The 20,805-nt window shown below is 46.1% G+C and overlaps 8 protein-coding genes across 8 annotated transcripts; 4 read left to right on the plus strand and 4 right to left on the minus strand.

Annotated features, from left to right (window-relative positions):
* Positions 1-7: 7 nt before the first annotated feature.
* Positions 8-812, minus strand: BDV38DRAFT_241449 (uncharacterized protein). The gene is made up of 3 exons (XM_032054020.1): positions 583-812; positions 478-530; positions 8-423 (listed from the first exon to the last, which is right to left on the minus strand). The coding sequence occupies exons 1-3, from the start codon at positions 746-748 to the stop codon at positions 391-393; spliced, it is 252 nt and encodes an 83-aa protein (XP_031915956.1). The 5' UTR covers positions 749-812; the 3' UTR covers positions 8-390.
* Positions 813-2,778: 1,966 nt separating this feature from the next.
* On the minus strand, positions 2,779-4,084 carry BDV38DRAFT_280805 (alkaline-phosphatase-like protein; the record flags this gene model as incomplete). Its single annotated transcript, XM_032059396.1, has 2 exons — positions 2,779-4,016; positions 4,072-4,084. 2 exons carry the CDS (start codon positions 4,082-4,084, stop codon positions 2,779-2,781), a joined length of 1,251 nt encoding a protein of 416 aa, XP_031915957.1.
* Positions 4,085-6,941: 2,857 nt separating this feature from the next.
* BDV38DRAFT_269664 (uncharacterized protein) lies at positions 6,942-7,870 on the plus strand (the record flags this gene model as incomplete). The annotated part of the gene is made up of 3 exons (XM_032057007.1): positions 6,942-6,980; positions 7,034-7,303; positions 7,370-7,870. 3 exons carry the CDS (start codon positions 6,942-6,944, stop codon positions 7,868-7,870), a joined length of 810 nt encoding a protein of 269 aa, XP_031915958.1.
* Positions 7,871-10,301: 2,431 nt separating this feature from the next.
* BDV38DRAFT_280808 (uncharacterized protein) lies at positions 10,302-11,417 on the plus strand (the record flags this gene model as incomplete). The annotated part of the gene is made up of 3 exons (XM_032059397.1): positions 10,302-11,105; positions 11,155-11,280; positions 11,340-11,417. The coding sequence occupies 3 exons, from the start codon at positions 10,302-10,304 to the stop codon at positions 11,415-11,417; spliced, it is 1,008 nt and encodes a 335-aa protein (XP_031915959.1).
* A 1,366-nt stretch (positions 11,418-12,783) lies between these two features.
* BDV38DRAFT_241454 (peptidylprolyl isomerase) lies at positions 12,784-13,866 on the minus strand. Its single transcript, XM_032054021.1, has 4 exons — positions 13,758-13,866; positions 13,535-13,704; positions 13,370-13,476; positions 12,784-13,322 (listed from the first exon to the last, which is right to left on the minus strand). Exons 1-4 carry the CDS (start codon positions 13,798-13,800, stop codon positions 13,145-13,147), a joined length of 498 nt encoding a protein of 165 aa, XP_031915960.1. The 5' UTR covers positions 13,801-13,866; the 3' UTR covers positions 12,784-13,144.
* Positions 13,867-14,751: 885 nt separating this feature from the next.
* Positions 14,752-15,332, plus strand: BDV38DRAFT_41830 (uncharacterized protein). The gene has a single exon (XM_032063316.1). The coding sequence runs from the start codon at positions 14,942-14,944 to the stop codon at positions 15,230-15,232; it is 291 nt and encodes a 96-aa protein (XP_031915961.1). The 5' UTR covers positions 14,752-14,941; the 3' UTR covers positions 15,233-15,332.
* A 733-nt stretch (positions 15,333-16,065) lies between these two features.
* Positions 16,066-16,986, minus strand: BDV38DRAFT_280810 (ESCRT-III subunit protein DID4; the record flags this gene model as incomplete). Its single annotated transcript, XM_032059398.1, has 4 exons — positions 16,066-16,518; positions 16,578-16,638; positions 16,706-16,920; positions 16,981-16,986. 4 exons carry the CDS (start codon positions 16,984-16,986, stop codon positions 16,066-16,068), a joined length of 735 nt encoding a protein of 244 aa, XP_031915962.1.
* Positions 16,987-17,290: 304 nt separating this feature from the next.
* BDV38DRAFT_241467 (mitofusin) lies at positions 17,291-20,749 on the plus strand. Its single transcript, XM_032054022.1, has 4 exons — positions 17,291-17,667; positions 17,738-17,786; positions 17,839-19,904; positions 19,956-20,749. The coding sequence occupies exons 1-4, from the start codon at positions 17,346-17,348 to the stop codon at positions 20,315-20,317; spliced, it is 2,799 nt and encodes a 932-aa protein (XP_031915963.1). The 5' UTR covers positions 17,291-17,345; the 3' UTR covers positions 20,318-20,749.
* The last annotated feature ends 56 nt before the right edge of the window (positions 20,750-20,805 follow it).

Genomic DNA, 20,805 nt, shown 5'->3' on the forward strand with positions numbered 1-20,805 from the left:
ATATCTCGGAAGGTAGGTGCAGGCTCAGGCCGGGGATTAGTCTCGTCCCATATGCTCATATGGAGGCCACCCAGGACCAACAATTAGGAGTGACAAAGAACTACAAAAATACAGGCATTCTCGAACTGAGAGGCAGATATTTAGGACACTTCTGCTTAATGCTCTACTACTGTTACCTTTGCAATACAAACTAATAATCCACTTAAACATTGGATTGTTGGCTTGGGTTAATCCCTGTGCTAAATGAGTGTGTCCATACAAGCGATGCATCGCGTTCATAACTTCATCAAAAGCAAAACAAACAAGCAAGAAGCTTCATGCCCTCCAGTGCGAGCCTTATCCCAGTGATCTGATTCAATATGGATATCTGGTATCCAAGCGTCCGGTCATCTAAACCTGAACAGTGAGGCAGTTCAACAGGCCCTGTGACGAGTCCATGAGTATTTACCATGAAGTATCTCCAGCCATGTCACTTACAATTCCATTGGTCTCACAGCAGGCTGCCTGGTTGTTGCAACTTCCCACGAGAGCTAGCATCCTATTAGTGATAACACAAAGTGCAAAGACAGGGTCAATTCTTACGGAGACAAAGCGCGGGAAGAACATTCAGATTCAGAATGCCATTAGTCAGACCAGTGCAGCATTTGTTAGCTTGCGCAGCAGTGCATTGGGACGGAGTGTCACCAGTCGGCGTAGCGCTGGCAATGGTGAAGGTAGCAATGAGGGCAACGGTATGCAGGAACTTCATGATGGCAGATTGAGTTCTTTGAGAGCCCAAGAAGATGCGAAGTGCAATTTTTCTTTTTGAAGATGATAAGATATGCGAATTCTGTTGTGATGGGAAAAAAAAAAAAAGGGTAGAAAAGTGGGAGTTTATGGAGGCTTATATAGCATGTTCGCTCAAGATACTGTCCGGTTTGGGTCATGGCTTGTAGGCCAGCTGACCCGGTATACCAGTCATCATTCCAGTTTCTATAAATTAGCATATACGAGAAACAAGATCAATCCTCTGGTGTCTCGCCAATGAGCCTTTTTTCAGAGGACAAAAGCTCAATGCACAGAACATGTTTCTCGACACAGTCCAGAACAGTGTCAGCTAGCACAGCCTAGTTGGTCAATCAGCTCCTCCTCTAGATAACCTAAAGACTCCTTGAGCACTGATTTACTGGTAAATGCTTTAACTTAGTGATTCTGTCTACAACGAGAACTGCAGGTCTCATTCTCTAAACTATTCCTTTTGCTATATCCCAAGTCTTCCTTTATCCCACGTCAACGAATGTCCATCCATTGCTACTCTATACGATGCTTTTGAATAACTGTAACCAATTAAGGACGAAAGTCTTCAGGAAATCGCATCAGGCCTCGCGCCATGCCGCTTGTAATGGTACTGGTTGCACCGGATTGATATCAAAATAGCGTTGCATCTTATTTTGCATACACAGTCACCTACCACCGACTCAGCTTCTAGGTCTGAGCGTCATTACGTACTACCGCTACTCATAGCTTGCACCGAAACCAATAAAGGGCGATGTTGAGTGAGACTTTTTTCTACCTATAGTCATGTCCAGGAGATATCTTGCCCGCCGATTCGCTAGGACCTTTGTCTAGTCAAGTACGGTTTCTCGCTACTAGAAGCTATTTCAGTTACACTGGTCATCCTAATGAGGGAAACATGAGCGTAAAAGATCGCCACATTCCCAGCCCCTTGGAGTCTACTGGTAGCGTTTCATGGTCACGGCGGGGTGCGTTTTTATCCCTTGCTTCACACTGCGGAGGGTGATGATGACCCCCAGGATAATAAGCCCGTTCGACAAAAGTCGTTCACCAACAAGTATCTGGTCTTAAAACTTCGCTTTTGTCAATACCAGCTGACATTTAAGGCCTCACCTTGCTATGTCTCGTGTAACCCAATGATGGGCTTACCTCGTCCTAGTAGATAGCGCCATTTTGCCCGGTTTCTGTATCGATTCTAGTAGAAAACACCAGTCCCGTCAACTCCTGTTCTTGAGCCAATTGTACAGTAAAAGACCAGGAAGAGGAGCAGTTGTTTCCCGGCTGCCCATCTTGATCCAATATTGTTGTGCTACAAGGCAAACCGTTCTGCGGCTTTGCCTGATGTTCATACATCTCGAACTGCCTCCGTCATTCAGATGTAAGAACAGAACCACCCTTTGCGGTTCGTAGGTCTGGTGACCATCTTGGCTTAGTGGCGTTGGCTTACTCTCCCTATCGGCATTCAGTACTTTGTACCTCTTCGTATAGTAACGGGCAATGTAACAAGAGTTGCATGTTTCGTATAGAAGTAGCGTTCTTGTGCCAGTGCTTCGAAGAATGCCGCTGACAACTCAAAGATAAAGTCAGTGATGAGTGAGAAATTGGAGCCTTGCGTCTTACATCTGGCGGCTGGAAGGAAATCTAGAATCAAGTCAGTCACTCGGAACACATCACACAAGACGAGCTTCATAACTAGAATGCATGGTAAGCAAGATACCTTGTGATGTGACCACTAAGCCCTCTAGACTCTCGTGCAGCCACTCCTGTTTGTGCAATCTTAGTTAACTAATCGATTAATATAGTTACGCCTTGGATACCTACTTGTATCCTTCATCTGATGGCAATCTCTCCAAGTATGAAACGAAATTATAATACAATAAGTAGTCCACTCAACCTCCAAGTAGTGTAGAGGTCCATGTATCCATAAAGTTACTGAAAAGCAGTTAAACTAAGCACAGTTATATGCGGTTTGAGCCACCCGAGTGTTTTCCTCCTTCACCCCCATCATACCGCCCAATTCAACACCAAATCAAAGACGTCGTAGTTGTTCCAGTTTCTCGGCCTTGCGGCCTGCAAATTGTTAACAGCCTTTGACATGATCACCGGAAGCGCCTGCTCGCTCAATCCACCATGAGATCGCAGGGGAAAGTCCATTACACTGGACAGGTCATGATCCGACCTACAACTCCCAAGGACCGTCGACGACGTCGAAATGACCACAATGTCTCCCTCCCGTTCCAAGGGCATAGCGTACCTTTGCGCCGCATCCTTTCCGCTAAGAGCAACCTTGGTTTCTGGCAAGGCCTGGCAGAAAGCAAGCGCCGGTTCCAACAGGGTCTGATCCCTGAGATAGACGCGCACAAATGACCCAAGAGCCCCATGATGACGCACGAACGGGTCCGTTATAGGACAGATCACCCGTGCTGCATTCTCACCAAACTTTGCGTTTAACACATCTTCGATGAACAATACATTGGGCTCTCCCGCATCGTTGGACTTGCGACTCATTCTGTGGTCACCAGTCACGCCAACAATCGCCATCGCAGCCAGCTTTGCCAGTCCTTCGTCAATGGCGTTCATAAAGTCATCCGCCTCCGGACTGCTAGGGCCGTGCTTGTGTTGCACATAATCAGACAGCGTGAGGTAGAGAAAGTCAGACTTGTCCTCCTGCAACAGCTTAATGCCTGCATCCAGTACATACAGGGACAGGTCGGCAGAGTATTGACTGGGAGCAGGTCGTCCAACCCATTGCTCGATGTCTGTGATCCCGTTTTCCGCCAGGGTGCATTCGGCAGCCCTCTCCGCCGAGAAACAAACGGCGTCACCTTTTAGCCCGTGGGCGAGGATCTTGCGCACCTTATCCTTGGCCGTTACAGCTGCTACGCGCACTCCACACTGCGACATCTGCTTGGGCAGCGTGGATCCGCGGAGTAATGAGTCGTCGCAGATCATGGTCTCTTTGCCGGTCGAGCGGTCTAGGAAGAAGTTTCCTGCGATGCCGTGGATACTTGGGAGTGCAACTGTGATGATTGAAACATTGTTGGGGTTGGTGAATGAGGGCATGCAGCTCATTTCGGTTGCACGAAATCCGTTCTTCATGAAGTTGGCGAATATGGGGAGTAGGCCCCTGTCGAGTCCGGATTGAAGATACTCTGGGTCGAAGCCGTCGATACATACGACGACCGTCGGGCATTGAGGGAGTCGATACTCGCGAGAATGGAGGGTGAAAGTTGCTCGGTGTTCTGCTGCTATCAGTATTGGAGATTTCTATTATGCAGGACATAATATACTACTGACCAGGTTGTTCCATTGTATAATGTATGCGTTCTAGGAGAAAATGAATAGCGATATTGTTGCTCAACTAGGAATTAACTATGACGTTCCATGTCGTGGAATACCAACACTTAATATACATACTCGAGGGACGAAGTCCGACTTTTGTTTTCCACTTGATTCTATAGCCCTCGCAAGTCTGGCGGGGTTGATTTGTTGCGCCTATCGCTGGCTCTACCTTCTCGGTACGAAAACCGCACATCCGATGCGAAGACCGCGGAGGAACACCTGATGAGCGAAGATACTAGCCACCCCAGAGGCACGAAATAACCGTCACTATTATCAGCGGCCGTCGTAGGCTACAACGAAGATGCGAACCAAGTCAACGTTTTCCTGGGACCTCATATCTCGGTCGCATAGTCGTTGGTGGCTCCAGTGCAGGCAGGAATGATCAGCGTATACTCTGATGCCCTGAAGTTTGGTAGGCAATGTTGACGTGCACTATGAATACCTCTGAATAGGTTTCTATTATATTTAGGTTAAACTCTAGCTAGATTTGGCACCGATGAGGGGGTTACCCAAGTATAAATATCGGACGCAGTAAACATCAACACCCCCACGCTGCCCGATCATCCTTGAATACAATATGTCTACTTTTGACGAAAGACTCAAGGGAGTAATTGCAGGGCAAATCGGTCTTCCGATCGAGAATGTAGGTGGCCTCCATCTATATAATCTGTTACTTGATATCAATACTGACCGATTCCTTGTAGATAACGAATGAAGCAAGATTTGTGGAAGACCTGGAGGCCGATTCTATGGATTGGACGTAGTGGAGATTTTAATGGTAATCGAAGATATAGGGGCCATTTACCCACAACGTACCCTCCCTGGTAGTTTTCGTGATCTATAAATTTACTGACTAGCTGGTCAGGAATTCAACTTAGAGATTGATAATGTCCCTGAATACGGAGGCATTCTCGACCGGTAAGTGTTTCCAGGTGTTTACGTTCTTTTGCGTATGCTAATTTCCAACTCTATACGGACAGTCCAATACACCCTTGACTTTTACAGGCCGTTCGTAAAAGAATGAGGTCTTCGTGAGAACCTAGTCCATATACTAAGAGTATATAAGTAGCTTAGGAAATACAGTGGACAAGAAGTATCTATAAAGGGGCTTTTGCAATTCAACACAGCTCCGTTTCATCGTCATCTGTGACACAGCATTATATTTTGCGCAAAAGTCGTGGAGCTACAAGTTACCTCCGTACTATTCTGGGTGGTTGGATCCGTAGGCAAAATAAATATTTAGAAACTCCACCAATAATAGTTTTGATTACTTGGGACTGCACCTTCTTCTGAAGGGTATTTATATATGGTTACATATAGGGAAACGAGGCTGAAGTACTTGGAGCAAGTGCCTAGAGCCAACCAATTTCACATCGCATCATACTCCGAAGCGCCGTGACCAAGCTTGCATGGCGAACACAACCTGTCATTTGTGGTATCATCGGAGGCTTCGCATACTCTTAGTTCCGTACTGGATAGCTCAGCTCCTGCCTTGGTCCGCCTGAATCTCCATGAGGCGGTTATTCTATGGGCTGGTTACTACACGTTCTATGAGCAAATGTCCCCGATCTCAAGATATAAATACTAAGTAATTTTCGGCGTTTCTGACAATGTATATTTTCAGCATTCTCTAGCCCTCAAGATATATACTATCATCTTCATCTATTAAAAACGTCGTCACTTGAAACATCGTGATCATTATGTCTGTCGAGACAATTACCTATAATGTTTACCAAGTTGTCTTCAGCTAGAGACGTGGCCCAGACCACGAGGGTATCGCTCTGGTCCCTGCACAAACCGAAAACCAAGGTGCTGGTAGATTTTACTATGCCACAGGAGATGTTGGTGTTGGTATGGATTACGACTCCAGACCGGCATGCCGTCTCAGCGACAGCAAATTCTATAAAAGCTTTACTCTGTAATTCCAAGTGCCAAAAACCCGGTTTATATATTTTGAAACAGATAGGGGTAGAAATACGGTAAAAAATAACTATAGCCCTGTTGTTGCGCAGTGACCGCTATAGGCCTCCGTACTTTTCAATAAATGGAACAGGGATTGACTGGAGACTCTGTTACATCGTGCACAAATTGTATATGCATGTTTCACAGTTCAGCTCCATACACCCTTGTCAGTGTAAAGATACATACCGTATGAGTTACAAATACATGACTAGGCTGTGGTGCATGTCAGAATGACCGTAATATAACATCCCAAGAATAGGAGCACCAAGAAGTCGCCGGATTAGCCGGTCAAAGTAATGCTTCCTGACGTTAGTATTACTACCGTATACTAAAGTCCACATAAATTTGACAAGCTTTATAGCGGAGAGATGTTGTCTGAGAGGAAGCATCAGTCATGTTGCTCTCTACTGTATACCTGACGCTTTATACACAAGACTGCCATCAGACTTTTAGGTTGATTTTGTATTTGGGGCTCTATGGCTTACTGAGCCTGCCTCGATTCGCAATAAATGCCAAATACGGGGTAGTTAACTATTCCTAGTATGAATGAAGAAAAAAAAAAAAAAAAAAACTCTTCTGGCATCGGTTAGAAACTAAGGGTCAGGTACAGGGATAGTGCTACCACAGTTAGAGAACAGAATACAACTACCTAACTGCATAAACTGTTTCAAAATAGTCTAGCTCGAAAGAATAGGTAAGTCTTCGGTATTACCAATACGTTCCATTGACTCTTAAAAACTCACTGAATATCTTATGAATCCTGCCCTCCGCCTAGGTTGCGTTCGTCAACACCCTTTATATACTCCATCTCCTGGGTCGCTTCTCTGACTTCCCCGAACCCTCTCTTTCTCTCTCTTCCAGACATGCTGTTGCCGGTAGTTCTGATGATACTGTCATGGCTAGTCAGTGTTGGAATCCAACCCGGCTTCGTCCAAGACTGACCTAAACCGTTTAGAATCAATACTCGTACACCATGCTCATCGGAACACTATCCATGATTGAAGGGCCACGCGGCCAACCCTCAACCGCAGGAAATGCGACGTATATCACCAGCTCTCTTTGCACCACCATTAACCACCTACGTACCCACGTCGGCAACTCGTTCTACCTCCGAGGGTTCGCCCTCGTCCTCATCCACGACATAGCCCGAGATACCATCCTCCCAGCTCTCCTACCAATCAATGACAACTCGCCACTCAAACAAGATGTCCGCTCCCTAATTTTCGTAGCGATTTTGGCATAATTGCAAGTTCTCTGGGTCCACATTGCCATCACCCGGCCATCACCGAAGTTTCTTTACCAACGCCTTCCCAGCCTGAACTGCTGGGTCCGAGTGATTCCTATAGCCCTGCTTGAGTCTATATTGTGCAGGCCGGCAGTCCCAATCACGCTACTCATTGAACTCTATCTGATACAGGCTGTGGGAAAGATAGACATTGACCAAAACCTGGATAATAGCCAGACAGGAGGTCATGTCTACGCACTTGCGGCTGTTGCTCCCATATTAATTAAATTTTGGCTTGCTCTTCCTGCTCGAGTCATATTGGTTCGGATGGCAGCATCGATGGTCCCAGATGATGATGAACTGATTGTAACGCTTGATGCACGGCTCAAAGGTGGTGGTGCTCCCCTGAGCATGTTCGGTGCGTGGAGGAAGGATTCCTGGGCGCGTGCTTGTAAAATTCAGACTAGGGGGTTTATTGCAGGGACTGCTATTTTCCTCTTAGGCCAATTGGTTCTTCCTGATTTTCAAAGTTATGTTCCTTTTGTGCCGATGTGGTTTAATGGTTGATCAATTTTTATCGTTTGCGTAGGCATAATTGTATACAACTGAAGAGTTAGGAAGCAGTTTACTCTAATCAGTATATTGCCATTTGGTGCAGACCGAGGCTTGAATGAAGAAGCTAAACCCACCAACTTGGGCCAGAGGGGTCCAGAAGCATACAATGGTATGTATGAAGGGCTGCTCCCTGGACTTACTGGAGAATATTCATCTTTGGGTCGATGCCAAAGCTGGTGCATCTTCTCCCTCTCCTTCATCCAAATCGGCTCCACCACGGCATTCAATGCGATCCTCTCTCTCTTAGCACCCTAGACCTCTACATCCCCTACCTGATCCTCCTCATCCTCCCCGTGTTCAAGCGCTTCACTGCGCCACAGTATATCCCACAGGGTACCTTCACGCTGGGCAAAAAGGGTCTCCCCATGAACTTGCTTGCCATTCTTTTCGCAACATATTTTGTTATCTTTTTGACGTTTCCATCTACCCTGCCAGTTACAGCGGAGAACATAAATTATATGGAGCCAGTGCTGGGCTTTGTTATGTTGTTTGCTTGTGGGGATTAAATTGTAAGGTGACGGCATAAGTGGGAGGGGCCGACTATGCGGCCGTATGCGAGGAATGAGTAGATTATCATATATCTGAGGACAGTGGGAGTGGGGGGGGTTGACGTGGGAAAGTGGGTGATGGGGGTAATATGCCGAGAATAGTAATATTTAATAGTTGGTTAGAAATTATCCTTAACAGTACACAGCTTTTAATTAGTTATAATAGAGCGTACGCTATTACAATCGTTTTGGCTACAATTTATTAAAGAGGGCGAACCTGCCAGACATGGCTTACAAGATTAGGGGACAGGTTTCAATTGTCTTTACCCGCCTGGGAGTTATGTTGATGTAGCTTCAGAAGGAGGTCAAGCTGCGCACCGATCTAGACACAGAATCCGGCCGGGACAGATCCCAAGCAGAAGGTGAGCAACTGGAAGTGGGAGTGGCATAAGCTGGATAGGGGTTTGTTTCTTGTTCCTTGGTTTCTTTTTGGCTGACTTCGCCAGAATGCCGGCTTCGTAGAGCGCGCAACTGGACTCAATGTCCTTAGTGATATGTACTTATTTTCATTAGCATCTGTGCCCTATCTATAGCCAAGATAAGAATTATCTGAGAAGGGGAAAGCTCAGCAATGATAGCATGTCTGTAAAAGCCTGATAATTGCACATGATAAGCATTTAGATTGCCCGAACGCGCGTTTATATAATGAGTGGTTCATTTTCTATATAGCAATAGTGTGGAAAGGGAAGATGTACATACACTAAGAGCCGGAATGCTACACGTTCTTTGCTAGCCCGTTGCCCGTGTAATACACGAAAACAGCAGACGGCGGTCTAGACTCGGAGGTTCGAAATCTATAGAGCTCTTCAATATAGTAGCTCTCTATCAGTGGCACATATAAAATCGGGAGTTATCACCATACCGCATCCAAGAGTAACTTCGAAGACAACCCGCACGTTCTGTCAAAGGCAGCCTGGTTTGATGCTGTTCAGCAGATCATCGAGTTCTAGGGAACTTTTGATGGAAAGCATAAATAAATTGCCTTCTCTGTATGTTACACATGTATTACTGAGCGAATTTCAGAAAGATCATTAGTTTACTATTTATTGACAATCAATAGTATAGAACCGCTTTTTGGCACAGAATTTTAACTAGAGGTGTTTTCTATGACACTTAAACCAATACAAATTCTAGGCCGTTAGATGAACGTGTAGAGGTTTTAAGCCATTTGCCGACTAGGTAGAGGACCGAGCATTCCTAGTAAAAGCTTTCCTTCGACTAAGCCTTACTCGACTACCGTTATAGTTTACTATCCTAGATTTGAAGCCAGAGTTCCTGAGAAAGCCTCGGAAGTTTAGTGCGTTGATCCCATGTTAAACTCCTACATCAGCTATGACCAGCCAATGAAGCTACGAACTATTACTTATACCAATACAACTAATATTTTAGGGTGGTTCATTTTGGGAACCTAAGTAGTAAGACGTAGTAGCTGAACTTAAACTCTGGTATCCAGCCGGGCGTTGAAGATCATGTCGATCACTCTTTAATAACTTGTTCATGATATACCTTCAAAGAATTTCAACTACGCTCTGTACAGTGAAAGGCAGCATGAACACAAATAACAAAATAGCTCAACTAGACATGTAACACAGTTGGGCAAAGTAAACCGTACCCATGAATTTGAATGCAGAGCCATCAAATCTCTCAAGTGTTCTATACTTCAATCCTAAGACTGTCTCTTGGCATATCAACTATATAAGGACATCCATCTTCCAGCATAGAGACACTTATTTATCAACCCAAACCATTCATTTTTATTTTCCTATTAGTCAGTTTTCTTTATAATTTCATTTCATCTAGTGCTGGCCACTTTTAGTATTTCAAACATCGCAAAAATGAAGACTACCGTTTTCTCAGTTTGTGTTCTTGCTTTTCTTTCTGCGTGCCCTGGAGGTGCGGTTCCAATCGATAGCGATACTGGTGTCAGTGTAACTCGCGCTTACAACGGTTCAGCTCCTGGATATGTACTTGATAACGAAGACAATGCTGGCGATGCTGGTGCCATGGCCATTTCAACCGATGGCGACGAAACGTCACCTTGGGTTAAACGAGCTCCAGCAGACTCCCAGTGGAAATTCGTTGAAGAGAAGCCTCAGGGCGACAAGACCCTCCCTTCAGGATCAAGCGGCAATGCTGGCCAAGAGTTGGAATTCATTGAAGAGAGACCTCAGGACCCACAGCGCCCCAAACAGTGGAAATTCATTGAAGCGAGACCCCAAGGTGACAAGGACCTCTCTCCAGCACCAATCCCTCAGGGCGACAAGAGCCCCACTCCAGGACCAAGCGGCAATGATGAACACCAGTTTCAATTTGTTGAAGAGAAGCCTCCGGGGGATGAGAAGTTCATTCCAGCACCAAGCGGCAATGATCGCCAACGGTTGCAATTCGTTGAAGAGAGACCTCAAGACAAAAAGGACCCCCCTCCAGGATCAAGCGGCAAAGGTAAAGAAAAGTGGAATGTCATTGTAGCGGGATCTCAGGCCGACATGGACCTCCCTCCTGGACCAAGCGGCAATACCGGCCACCAAGAGCAATTCGTTGAGGAGAGACCTGAGGAGGATAGACCCCCCACTCCAGGACCAGGCGGCCATGATGGTCGATTTCTGAGATCTGGAAGAGAGCCTGTGTGGCGGTATGGTGTAAGTCAAACCACAAAATGATCGCTTGTCATGGAGCTGACTGTGACAGACCTGTCACCGTTCAACAAACAAGCGTTTCCCACACGGTCAATGCGTTATCCAAATGGATTTCCCCCGACCTATGCATAAGAGCGACAGCTTGGAATGGAAGGTTTCCTGTAGCGCGGATCACCCGGTAAGAGCATTATCAATAACGTATCATTTATTGTGTTTTATATGTACTGATCCTAGCAGTGTGGAAGTGAAGGGATAGGAGCCTGTACCGTAGATGTCAGCGACAAGTATCATGTCCCTCATGCAGAATGTACCTGAATGGGTCCATGAAAAGAGAAGGCCAAATGTGGTTGCTGCGCATGTTATGCTAGAGGAATATATATAGCTACATCCTGAGCATGGTGCGAGGGAGGGACTGATGGTGTTTTGCTGGAAGCAGGGAGGGACACTGTGGCTCGATATTTGCTACTCCCCTCCTGTGTTATCCGTCCGTTCGTTGATAGAATGCTATAATCAACTATGCATTTGGAGATGAACAAGATTCATACATCCAACCCAATCTTAATTGAGCTTCACCAGACTTCATTCGCGCTGAAGTCTCTCAGCACAATTGAATAATCCAACGTATGCCCTAATTTGGAAATAACCTGCATATTGGAGACAGGCGTCAGACACCCTACCATCGAATGATCCACTACTCTAAGAATTACCGTTGAAATTTACTTACTCCTTGCCAAAACTTCCAGAAACAGTAATCCCTATATGTGTGCACTTATTGTTTATCAAGCCCTAATTCCAAGATATGCTGACGTACAGACGTATGGTATGTACATGTACGGAGCAAACCATAACCAAAACCTGGTTATATTACAGTACATGTTTCAGGTATACAGTCGAAATTCGAATTCTTTTTAGGGTATGCAAACTCCGAGAATTAAGCCCTAGAAACAAACCTATCTGATAAGTCTTGCCTACCAGATTCGCCTCTTCAATGAATCGTAGCCAAAACAGTTTCAATGGCGTGCATTGCATCATAACTAATTGAAAGCTACGCCGCATGCCGAAAACTATGTATCACTAGCAATGGCTTCATTTGTCCTGGAAGGTACCAACAGCTCAGCATGATGGCATCCAAGGCGCTGTAGAGAGACAGCTTCTATTGCTGCTTCTTTAGTAGCAAATCTAGTCCATGCTCAGCATACCATAAATGTAATATTACTACCTTATCCTACCAACAAGTAACCCATCTTAACAGTCTCCACAGTGCCCGGTCATATTTGTCCTGGGGAAGACTATACATTGTAGTAAGTATCTAGCTGGATCCTTTTTCAATTGTAAGACTTTGTCATGCCGCTGTTAAAAGGCATCAAGCTCCGATGAACAGAAGATCGGTGTGCTGAATTGCCTAACATAATTTCGGTTCTCACAGGTCAAGATCCGTCTGATTTTTGGGAATAAATATGGTATATGTCGGTACCAAGACCGAGAGAGTATGGAAAGGGGAATAATATCAGTTTCCGGCATTTCGGTATAGTGGCGCAATTTAGATTACTCGGCAGATTAACGGTCGGATTGTGGGCTACGAGCTGAGTTATCTATTTATAGGGAGCGAATTAGTACCCCGGCTTCTTAAATTTTGACTGGGGGGTCAGTTGGCTGGATTACAAAGGCCCTTTATTTATATCTTTTGTCAACTGCATTTTTCTAAGCTAGGGAATCACAGAGAGGGTTGGTTGAGAATCCTCAGTCGCATGAGAGGAATCAATCCCTGCAATAGATGTGTATACACGAGATTACAGTGACCTCCAATGCACACGCTGGTAGAGCGCAGAATGCTAGTCAAGAGATTTCATAATGTCCTGGATGCTACCAGACTCGGAATGCCAATTAAGCTACCATAAGCTTTTCTTCGTAGATTAGAAGTACTTTAAGCAAATCCTCCATTGGCTACAATCAATGACCAGATTTGCTATCTTCAACCCAAATGTCTCATGTTATCAGCTCTTATACCTACCTAACTTTATATCCCCTATCAATTTATCCATCTATTGAAGCTGACCAGACTCGATAATCTGGACTTTGGCACTGGGTGTACCACTGTTAGTTCCGAGGGATTCGATCATTTTCACCAGGCCCATGCCTTCAGCAACACGGCCAAAGACGACGTGGGCTCCATCCAACCAATCTGTGACAACCGTGGTGATGAAGAATTGAGAGCCGTTTCTGATTCGCGGTGAGCGTTTTGCCATCAACAAATGGATCCAACTTACGTGCCCGGGCCAGCATTGGCCATGGAGAGGAGACCGGGAGTGTCATGCTTCAATTGGAAGTTCTCATCGGGGAAGGTTTCGCCGTAGATGGATTTACCGCCAGTGCCCTGTTCATCTTAGATGTGATCACGATGTACAAAGGAAAAAGGGTGGGGGGTTGCTTACATCTCCACGGGTGAAGTCACCACCCTGCAGCATGAACTCCGGGATTATACGGTGGAAAGAGCTTCCCTTGTACCCGAATCCCTTTTCACCGGTGCAAAGGGCGCGAAAGTTCTCTGCGGTTTTAGGTGTGACATCGGAGAATAACTCGAAGATGATGCGGCCCTGGGGGTCTATGGGGTGTATCAGCAGTCATTCGAATGGGGAGCTGTGTACTGATTCTTACTGCCGTTGATTGCGATGTCGAAGAAGACAATAGGCCGGGCCATAGTTGCCGATAAGTGACGTATTGATAATTTTATGAAGATGAAATAATGGTCGGATGCAGGGTTGCGTTTATCGTAATCGATTTTTATTTATACGAGATTTAATCGCGGGGTAGTGGGGATGACGTACTAGTATGCCTGTTGATTTTCGCGTAGGCCAGAACTCTTATCATTGGGCGGTTTGTATTTTCGACATCCACTTCTTTAGGACTGGAATCAAAATGTACCCTAATACGGAGTACTCCGTACTTGATTATCTATCACAATAACTACATAGAAAAAGAAAAAGAAAAAGATAGACACATGGATACACTTACTAGTTCTCATTCTTTCCACACATTCATCCGGAATCTCTACCTCAAAACTCTGACAACATAGTCAGCAAATCTATGGATCATGAAAACTCTCAAGGACAGGACGGTGTGGGTAAATGGCCCTTACTACCTCTTGAAAGCTATCATAGGCTCGACTATCTGGTTTTCATCGGCACCCAGGTCATTCGTAAATTCCATATCGTTTGTCAACTGCAAGACATCTGTTAGTATTGAGTAACATGATGGATAGATGATGGTCCCTTGCATACTCCTCCTCGACGCCGAGATGGTCTGAAACTAAGTACTTTACTCTCTTCTCAAGATCGGACATACTCGTGTTGTATTCGAATATATTCAAGGGCACTAAGAAGATTCTTGGTTGAAGTGACGACGTTGATCGGGCAGCGTGAGGTGTAAATATTCCACGTTCCATCTTGAATGTGAGTGCCATATTTAATACTATTTATATGGGGCAGCCCCTCATTGCTTCTGAATCTAGTAAATCTTCAACTTAAATACAATCGTTGATTCGTAATATTTAAGCGTCCGGGTATAGTTTCTGAGAAAACCCTCAGCATCTCAAGACCGGCATGTATATATAATGAGAAACCTGGAATTGCCGTTGGATTAAGGCGCGTGGTAGAGAAGATCACACCTGACGTTCCACGACCATGCTCATGGTTTCGTGAAGACACGATGCCTCATACAATAAGGTCATTGATAGAGCTGGTGGGAAATATCCTGGATCTGAACGCCATGGTCTTCATTAACTTTGCTCTTGTATTCATCGCTCAGCGTGGACTCTTGCTTTGCAGCCATGCCGAAAAGACATGCGTGGGCCTCTTTATCATGGTACAACTACCTATCTCCAGAGTCTGTTAGTTCTCAATGCGAATGTGTCTCAGTTCATCTATCTATTTTCTGAGGTGTCCTCCCAGTGTGTGTTGCTCTTGGAGTACATTGGTGTCAGTGGGATGGATTTGAGTATAGTTGCGCTTCTAAACAATAGTTATAGGCGCGATCTACCCAGCAGCATAACCATGTTTCTTTCAGGGCTGTTGGAAATAAGATTAGCAGTTTCTCGTCACTTGAATATGACTCCCATGCCTTCTGCTTCTTGATATGGAAACCGAAAGAAGAAATGGGTAGGGAATGTCGAAGATATCCTCATAGCTTGTTCAAATACAGAAGACTACTAGTAACTACCGTGAACTGCATTACGATATAAACCCATATCAAACTCTCCTATACGTCTCCAAGGGAACTAACTAACTGATCGCACTACTGTGTTCAATCATGCAAAGGCAAGCACCTTCAGCCCCTTGTGTCCTATCATCTTAATCATGTACATAATTAAGGATAATTAACAAAATGCAAACATAAAGTTAACAATACAAAATATAACTATGACCAAAGTTAGCTATACTGGGTATTGCCTGTTTAACGTAACATAAACAATACTACATCTGTGTGGTACAGCAATGTTTGAGAGTTTGCCAGGTCTGACAGGCATCAGTTTAGCTTATTGCTATGGAACCTTCCAGCCCTCTAGCCTGTACCATGGATCACTGATTCAGCGAGACGTCTCACTTGGATAAAATACAAGAAATGTAATTTACAAGAACATGGTTTTTCCGTGTGTTATCTCAAGAGAGTACGAAGTATAGGTACAGGTTAAAGCTGATATGAGTAGGTAAGAGTTAGGCTGAAATCTGCGCTACGGCAATACATAAAATCCCTTGGAAGCGTGTAGCACGGAAGTACTCGTAGAGAAACTCAGCTTCGTCTTCCTGGTAGATCGATGTGGCGAACTGCCTGGATTGCTGATTGTATCACATTAACCTGACATGAAAAAAGTGGCGTCGTAATTGATGCAAAGAGTAGACCCGTCATGGATGAAAGTGAGGCTTGAAGAACAAAAAGGATATGATAAAGGAGAAAACAGGGCTCATGGTTAACGTCGAAGACTGTCCAGCCTGGCTTGTAGATCGTCATCAGCGGAACTCCCCCCGGCGCCAACCGGTTGGGCCACTCGAGTCTCGCCGACTGCAGTCTTCTGTATGTCGGTTGGCGTCTCGCCCAGCTGTTCAGAAGCAAATATTAGTATGCGCACAGCTCTGGCGTAGATGAAGAAGAGAACACGAACCGCCTGGCTGAGGTCTACACCTATTTCATCCAAGACTTCCTTAACAATATCTTCGCTATCTTCATCCTCGCCCTCCATTCCAGTTGCTTCGTCAATCGCGTCATCCATCATTTCTTGTCGCTGATCCATAATATCGTTTTCTCGTTCAAATTCCATGGCGATTCGTTGCAGCGCGGGAAGGTTCATTTGTCGGTTCATACTACCCAGTAGCATTGTGGCGCCTTTCATTGACTGCATCATCTGCTCATTGCTGCGAACGGTCTGCACAACATCAAGTGAGTAACAGGAACCGCCATTCGTGCGCTTCGGGACCATCCTACCTGAATGCGAAGGGAAATCGCTTGAAGTTGTGTTCGCATTTGGTAGAATTTCTGGATGTACCTAGATTCGGTAGTCCCCATTAGCCCATAGACATGAAACCAGAGCGAACTTCCTTTGGTATGCATACCGTCTTGTCCTGACCAGGTCTTTGGCCTGGATCTTGCAGGCTCCAATCTGACCATTTTTGGCGCTCTTCTTGATGTCTTGCACCAGCTTCTTTTCTTGATTTTCCAGCTTGGTTCGCTCCCGGTCCAATTCGCGCTGCGTTCGGTCCAGAGCCCTTTGATGTTTGCGTAGGCGCTCTGCTGGTGTCATGCGCTTTCCGAATGCCCACTCGATAACCTAGACCATGAACAGCGTAAGCGGGGATATAAGCACGGCGAATAGCAACGGACAACATACATTCATCTTGGCTCGTCAAGAAAGATTCTCAGTACAAACGGTGAAAAATGAGACCAAAGAGACTGCCTAGAAGGTACAAATGAAGAGGGCAAGATCGGGGAGGGGGAATATCTGATTCGATCCGAATGCCGCGCGGTGACATCAAACCTAAGCACTAATACGCCGAACGGGCGGATCCAAACTGTTAAGTTAAAATTACGGGGGCAACAGTCACATGGCGGCGACCAACCCCTTTTGGGGCATGGAATTTCCACGCCTTTTTTATGCTCATGTAAGCGGGTCTCCCGACTGACGAAAAACCAAGTTCCGTTTCATCGCATTTTGCCTGACTTTTCGACTTCCATGCACCACACATCTTTTTCGTCATGAGTCAGGAGTATTTTCCCGGCAACGGCGGTTCCTCTACCGGTGAGGGTTCGTCAAGACATCCGCAGCAGCAGGAAGCGTCCGAGTACCCTTTCTTCCCGAACGCCCCTCCCGCGTACATGACCGTTGGAAATGGTTCGACCTCAGAGAGCGCTACGGCCTTGATGGCATCGTTGAACAGAGACTCGGGCTATGGTGACAGTATTGCGAGCGGCAGTTTGAGGGATGGTAATACGGGTAGCGACTGGAGATCAGATATGATGGTGGATAGGCCGACCCCGATGCATACTCCAACGCTCCCGGAACAATGGAATCCAGCAGGTTGGTTACTCGGAGCATCACCGCTATCTTTTTCTGGTCCATATAGTTTACTAACGCGGGTGTATTCCAGCGGAACATGAACGACAGGTTGTGGCGAGCCATGTTCACCAGCTACTCTAGTACGTTTGCGACTACAAAAACAGGCGAATGAAAGTTCTAACCGCTTTGTAGCAACTCCAACAGGACGAAACTCGGACGCGCTATTACACGGACTCTCGAGACCTTGAAGGACCTCCAGGACATGAATCGTCAATGGCCTGCCCACTACCCGTCGGTACGAGATGCTCCAGATCATTCTTCGGACAGGCCCGCGTTGCGCCAGGCACAGTCATTCTTCGAAGATGGGGACATTCAACAAGGAGAGTTCAAACCTGGACCTATTAGACGAGCGGCTACAGTATCAAATAGCGACGACCTGGCTGCAGCGGAATCAAGTGCCGCTGCAGAGCGTCGGCCAGTGCCAGAGCCGAGATTGATAACCCCGCAGATAGCGCAGGAATTTTCTATTTTGAAGCTAGACTTGAAGCTGGGTGCTCTGTCTCAAGTGGAATTGGTACATTCGTTGGAAAAGGCCTCTATTGCGTCTCTTTTGGATGGAAAAATCAGCCAGAGTGTCAAACACCTTCTCTCGCTGCGCGACAGGATCGAAGATACCTCAAGTAAGGTTTTGATCACAGGTGACCTTAATGCAGGAAAATCGACTTTCTGCAATGCTCTACTGCGTCGCAAGGTGCTACCTGAAGACCAGCAACCTTGCACCAGCATTTTCTGTGAGGTTCTTGATGCGCGGGAGAATAGCGGAGTTGAGGAGGTGCATGCAGTCCACAAGGACGTTGATTACAATCGCAACGATGAGAGCACATACGATGTGTATCCCTTGACTGAGCTCGAGAATATCGTGATCGACAACTCTAAATACATGCAATGCAAAGTCTACGTTAAGGACGTGCGAACTATTGACGAGTCTCTGCTGAATAATGGGGTCGTCGATATTGCTCTCATTGATGCCCCTGGTTTGAATTCCGATTCCTTGAAGACAACCGCGGTTTTTGCTCGGCAGGAAGAGATCGATGTTGTTGTGTTTGTCGTTTCCGCTGCCAATCATTTCACGCTCTCAGCCAAGGATTTCATCCACAACGCGGCAAAGGAAAAAGCATATATGTTTATCGTCGTCAACGGATTCGATCAGATTCGCGACAAGCAACGGTGTGAGCGAATGATTCTCGACCAAATAAACAAGCTTAGTCCCCGTACGTATAAGGAAGCTGCAGAACTTGTTCATTTCGTATCAAGCAATGCCGTTCCTGTTGCGCCTCCTATGTCTGTGGAAAGCTCTGGTTCCGGTGGTGGCGGCGGCTTCGATTCCGACGGGGATGACGATGGCGACGATAGTAAACCCAAAGGCAAAGGAAAAGACAAAGGGAAGGATAAGCAGAAGATCCAAGATTTCGAGAACCTCGAAAGCTCTTTGCGACGATTTGTTCTCGAAAAGCGTTCTCGCTCGAAGCTCGCTCCTGCCAGGACCTATCTTCTCAACTTGCTTGGAGATTTGAACTCACTGGCCTCTGTCAATCGCGACATTGCCCAGTCCGAACTCAAGCGTGTCACAGAAGAATTGGCAGAGCTCGAGCCAGCTTATGAAGGTGGCCAGAAGAAGAAGATAGAGCTCGACGTGCAGGTTGAGAAAAACATTGATGATTCATGCGAAGATGTCTACAACCATACGCGGTCGACTTTGTGCGACACTATTGCTCGCGTCTCGGAGGCTGATTTGGGCGTTGAATATCCTGGTATCTTCTCTGCATTCCAGTATGCGGAAGATTTGAAGTTAGCCATGCTGGAGCAAATATCCGCCGCAGCTTCAGCTTGCGAGGACTACGCGCGCGTAAAGACAGTAGACGGTGTAGAAGCCATTCAAAAGATTGGTCTTCTTCACGTGGGAGACAAATTTGCGCCCTTGAATTTCCGTGCCGATATGATGTTCCGCCGTAGTCGACGTCATACATTTGCCAAACAAGTTGACACCGAAGTTGAACTATTGGACTTCTTCGACATTGCTGGCATTTGGGAGCGTCAAGAGAAGGTGGCTGGAACAGGAATGGCCATGACGGCTGTCACTGTCCTCGGAGGCAGGGTCTTCGGCGGTATTAGCTGGGTTGACAGCGCGTTTAGTGCAGCTAAGTTCCTTGGCCCCAACAACTTGCGGCGCCTCCTAGTTCCAGGTATAGTCGCAGCTGGTAAGTGTTTACTCCGTACCGAATTCTTGGGGACAAAACTAACTTAAACAGCTGCTTTGACTGCTGCATACGTACTTTCTACGATTCCCACCACACTGCCTCCTCGCCTCTCCCGCAAGATCGCCGCTGCTCTTGAAGAGAAAGACTACGTACATTCAAACGCTACCCGGATCTCGACTGAAGTCCGGCGAGTTCTCCGTATCCCGGCCAACAATCTCCAGGCCAGTCTCGCCCAGGACATTGAAGACCTCGGAAGACGCAAGCAAGAAGTCAGCAAGACCAAGGTTGAAAGTGAGAATGCAAGCAAGTACTTCTCCAACCTCTTCCGGGATAGTGGTGAGAACAGAAGGTCTGTAGAGAGTATAGACCTTGATGGCCCGCTGCCGGGTGCAATGGGTGCCCATGAGCCATGAGCTTCGAATCTCCCTTGCGTTATATGTACAAAAAGTAATGATTCTGTATGAGTTATCCGGCCGGCTGTGCCTCGAGGGTGCTAATTCCGTTTCGCTTCCCAAATATCCCTATCGTGTACAACAATTATTGTTCATCCGTTTTAAACCCTTCCACCTCACTTATTTTTATTTCCCCTTTCCATGAGGCCGTGATTCACGTTGATAGCCGTCCTGTTTACACCTGCATTGGCGTTCTTTGAAGAACTCAGCGTATTGGATTCCCACTCCACCTGGTGCTTTATCTAAAATCGTAGGTAGTCACCTATCTACACAGTCGATTATTATTACAGAGGACTTGTCATATTTCCTGATCCAAAGCGTACTAGATAAATGATAATAGATGGTATCAATGAATAATTCCAAGAATGACCAAAGACGCCACTTCGATGCTATCTATGCCATGCACAAAACCATCATTAGAAACATGAGCATACACGTCTGACAAAGAT

This window comes from Aspergillus pseudotamarii (genome assembly GCF_009193445.1).
Source record: "Aspergillus pseudotamarii strain CBS 117625 unplaced genomic scaffold BDV38scaffold_14, whole genome shotgun sequence".
NCBI classification, from domain to species: Eukaryota; Fungi; Ascomycota; class Eurotiomycetes; order Eurotiales; family Aspergillaceae; genus Aspergillus; species Aspergillus pseudotamarii.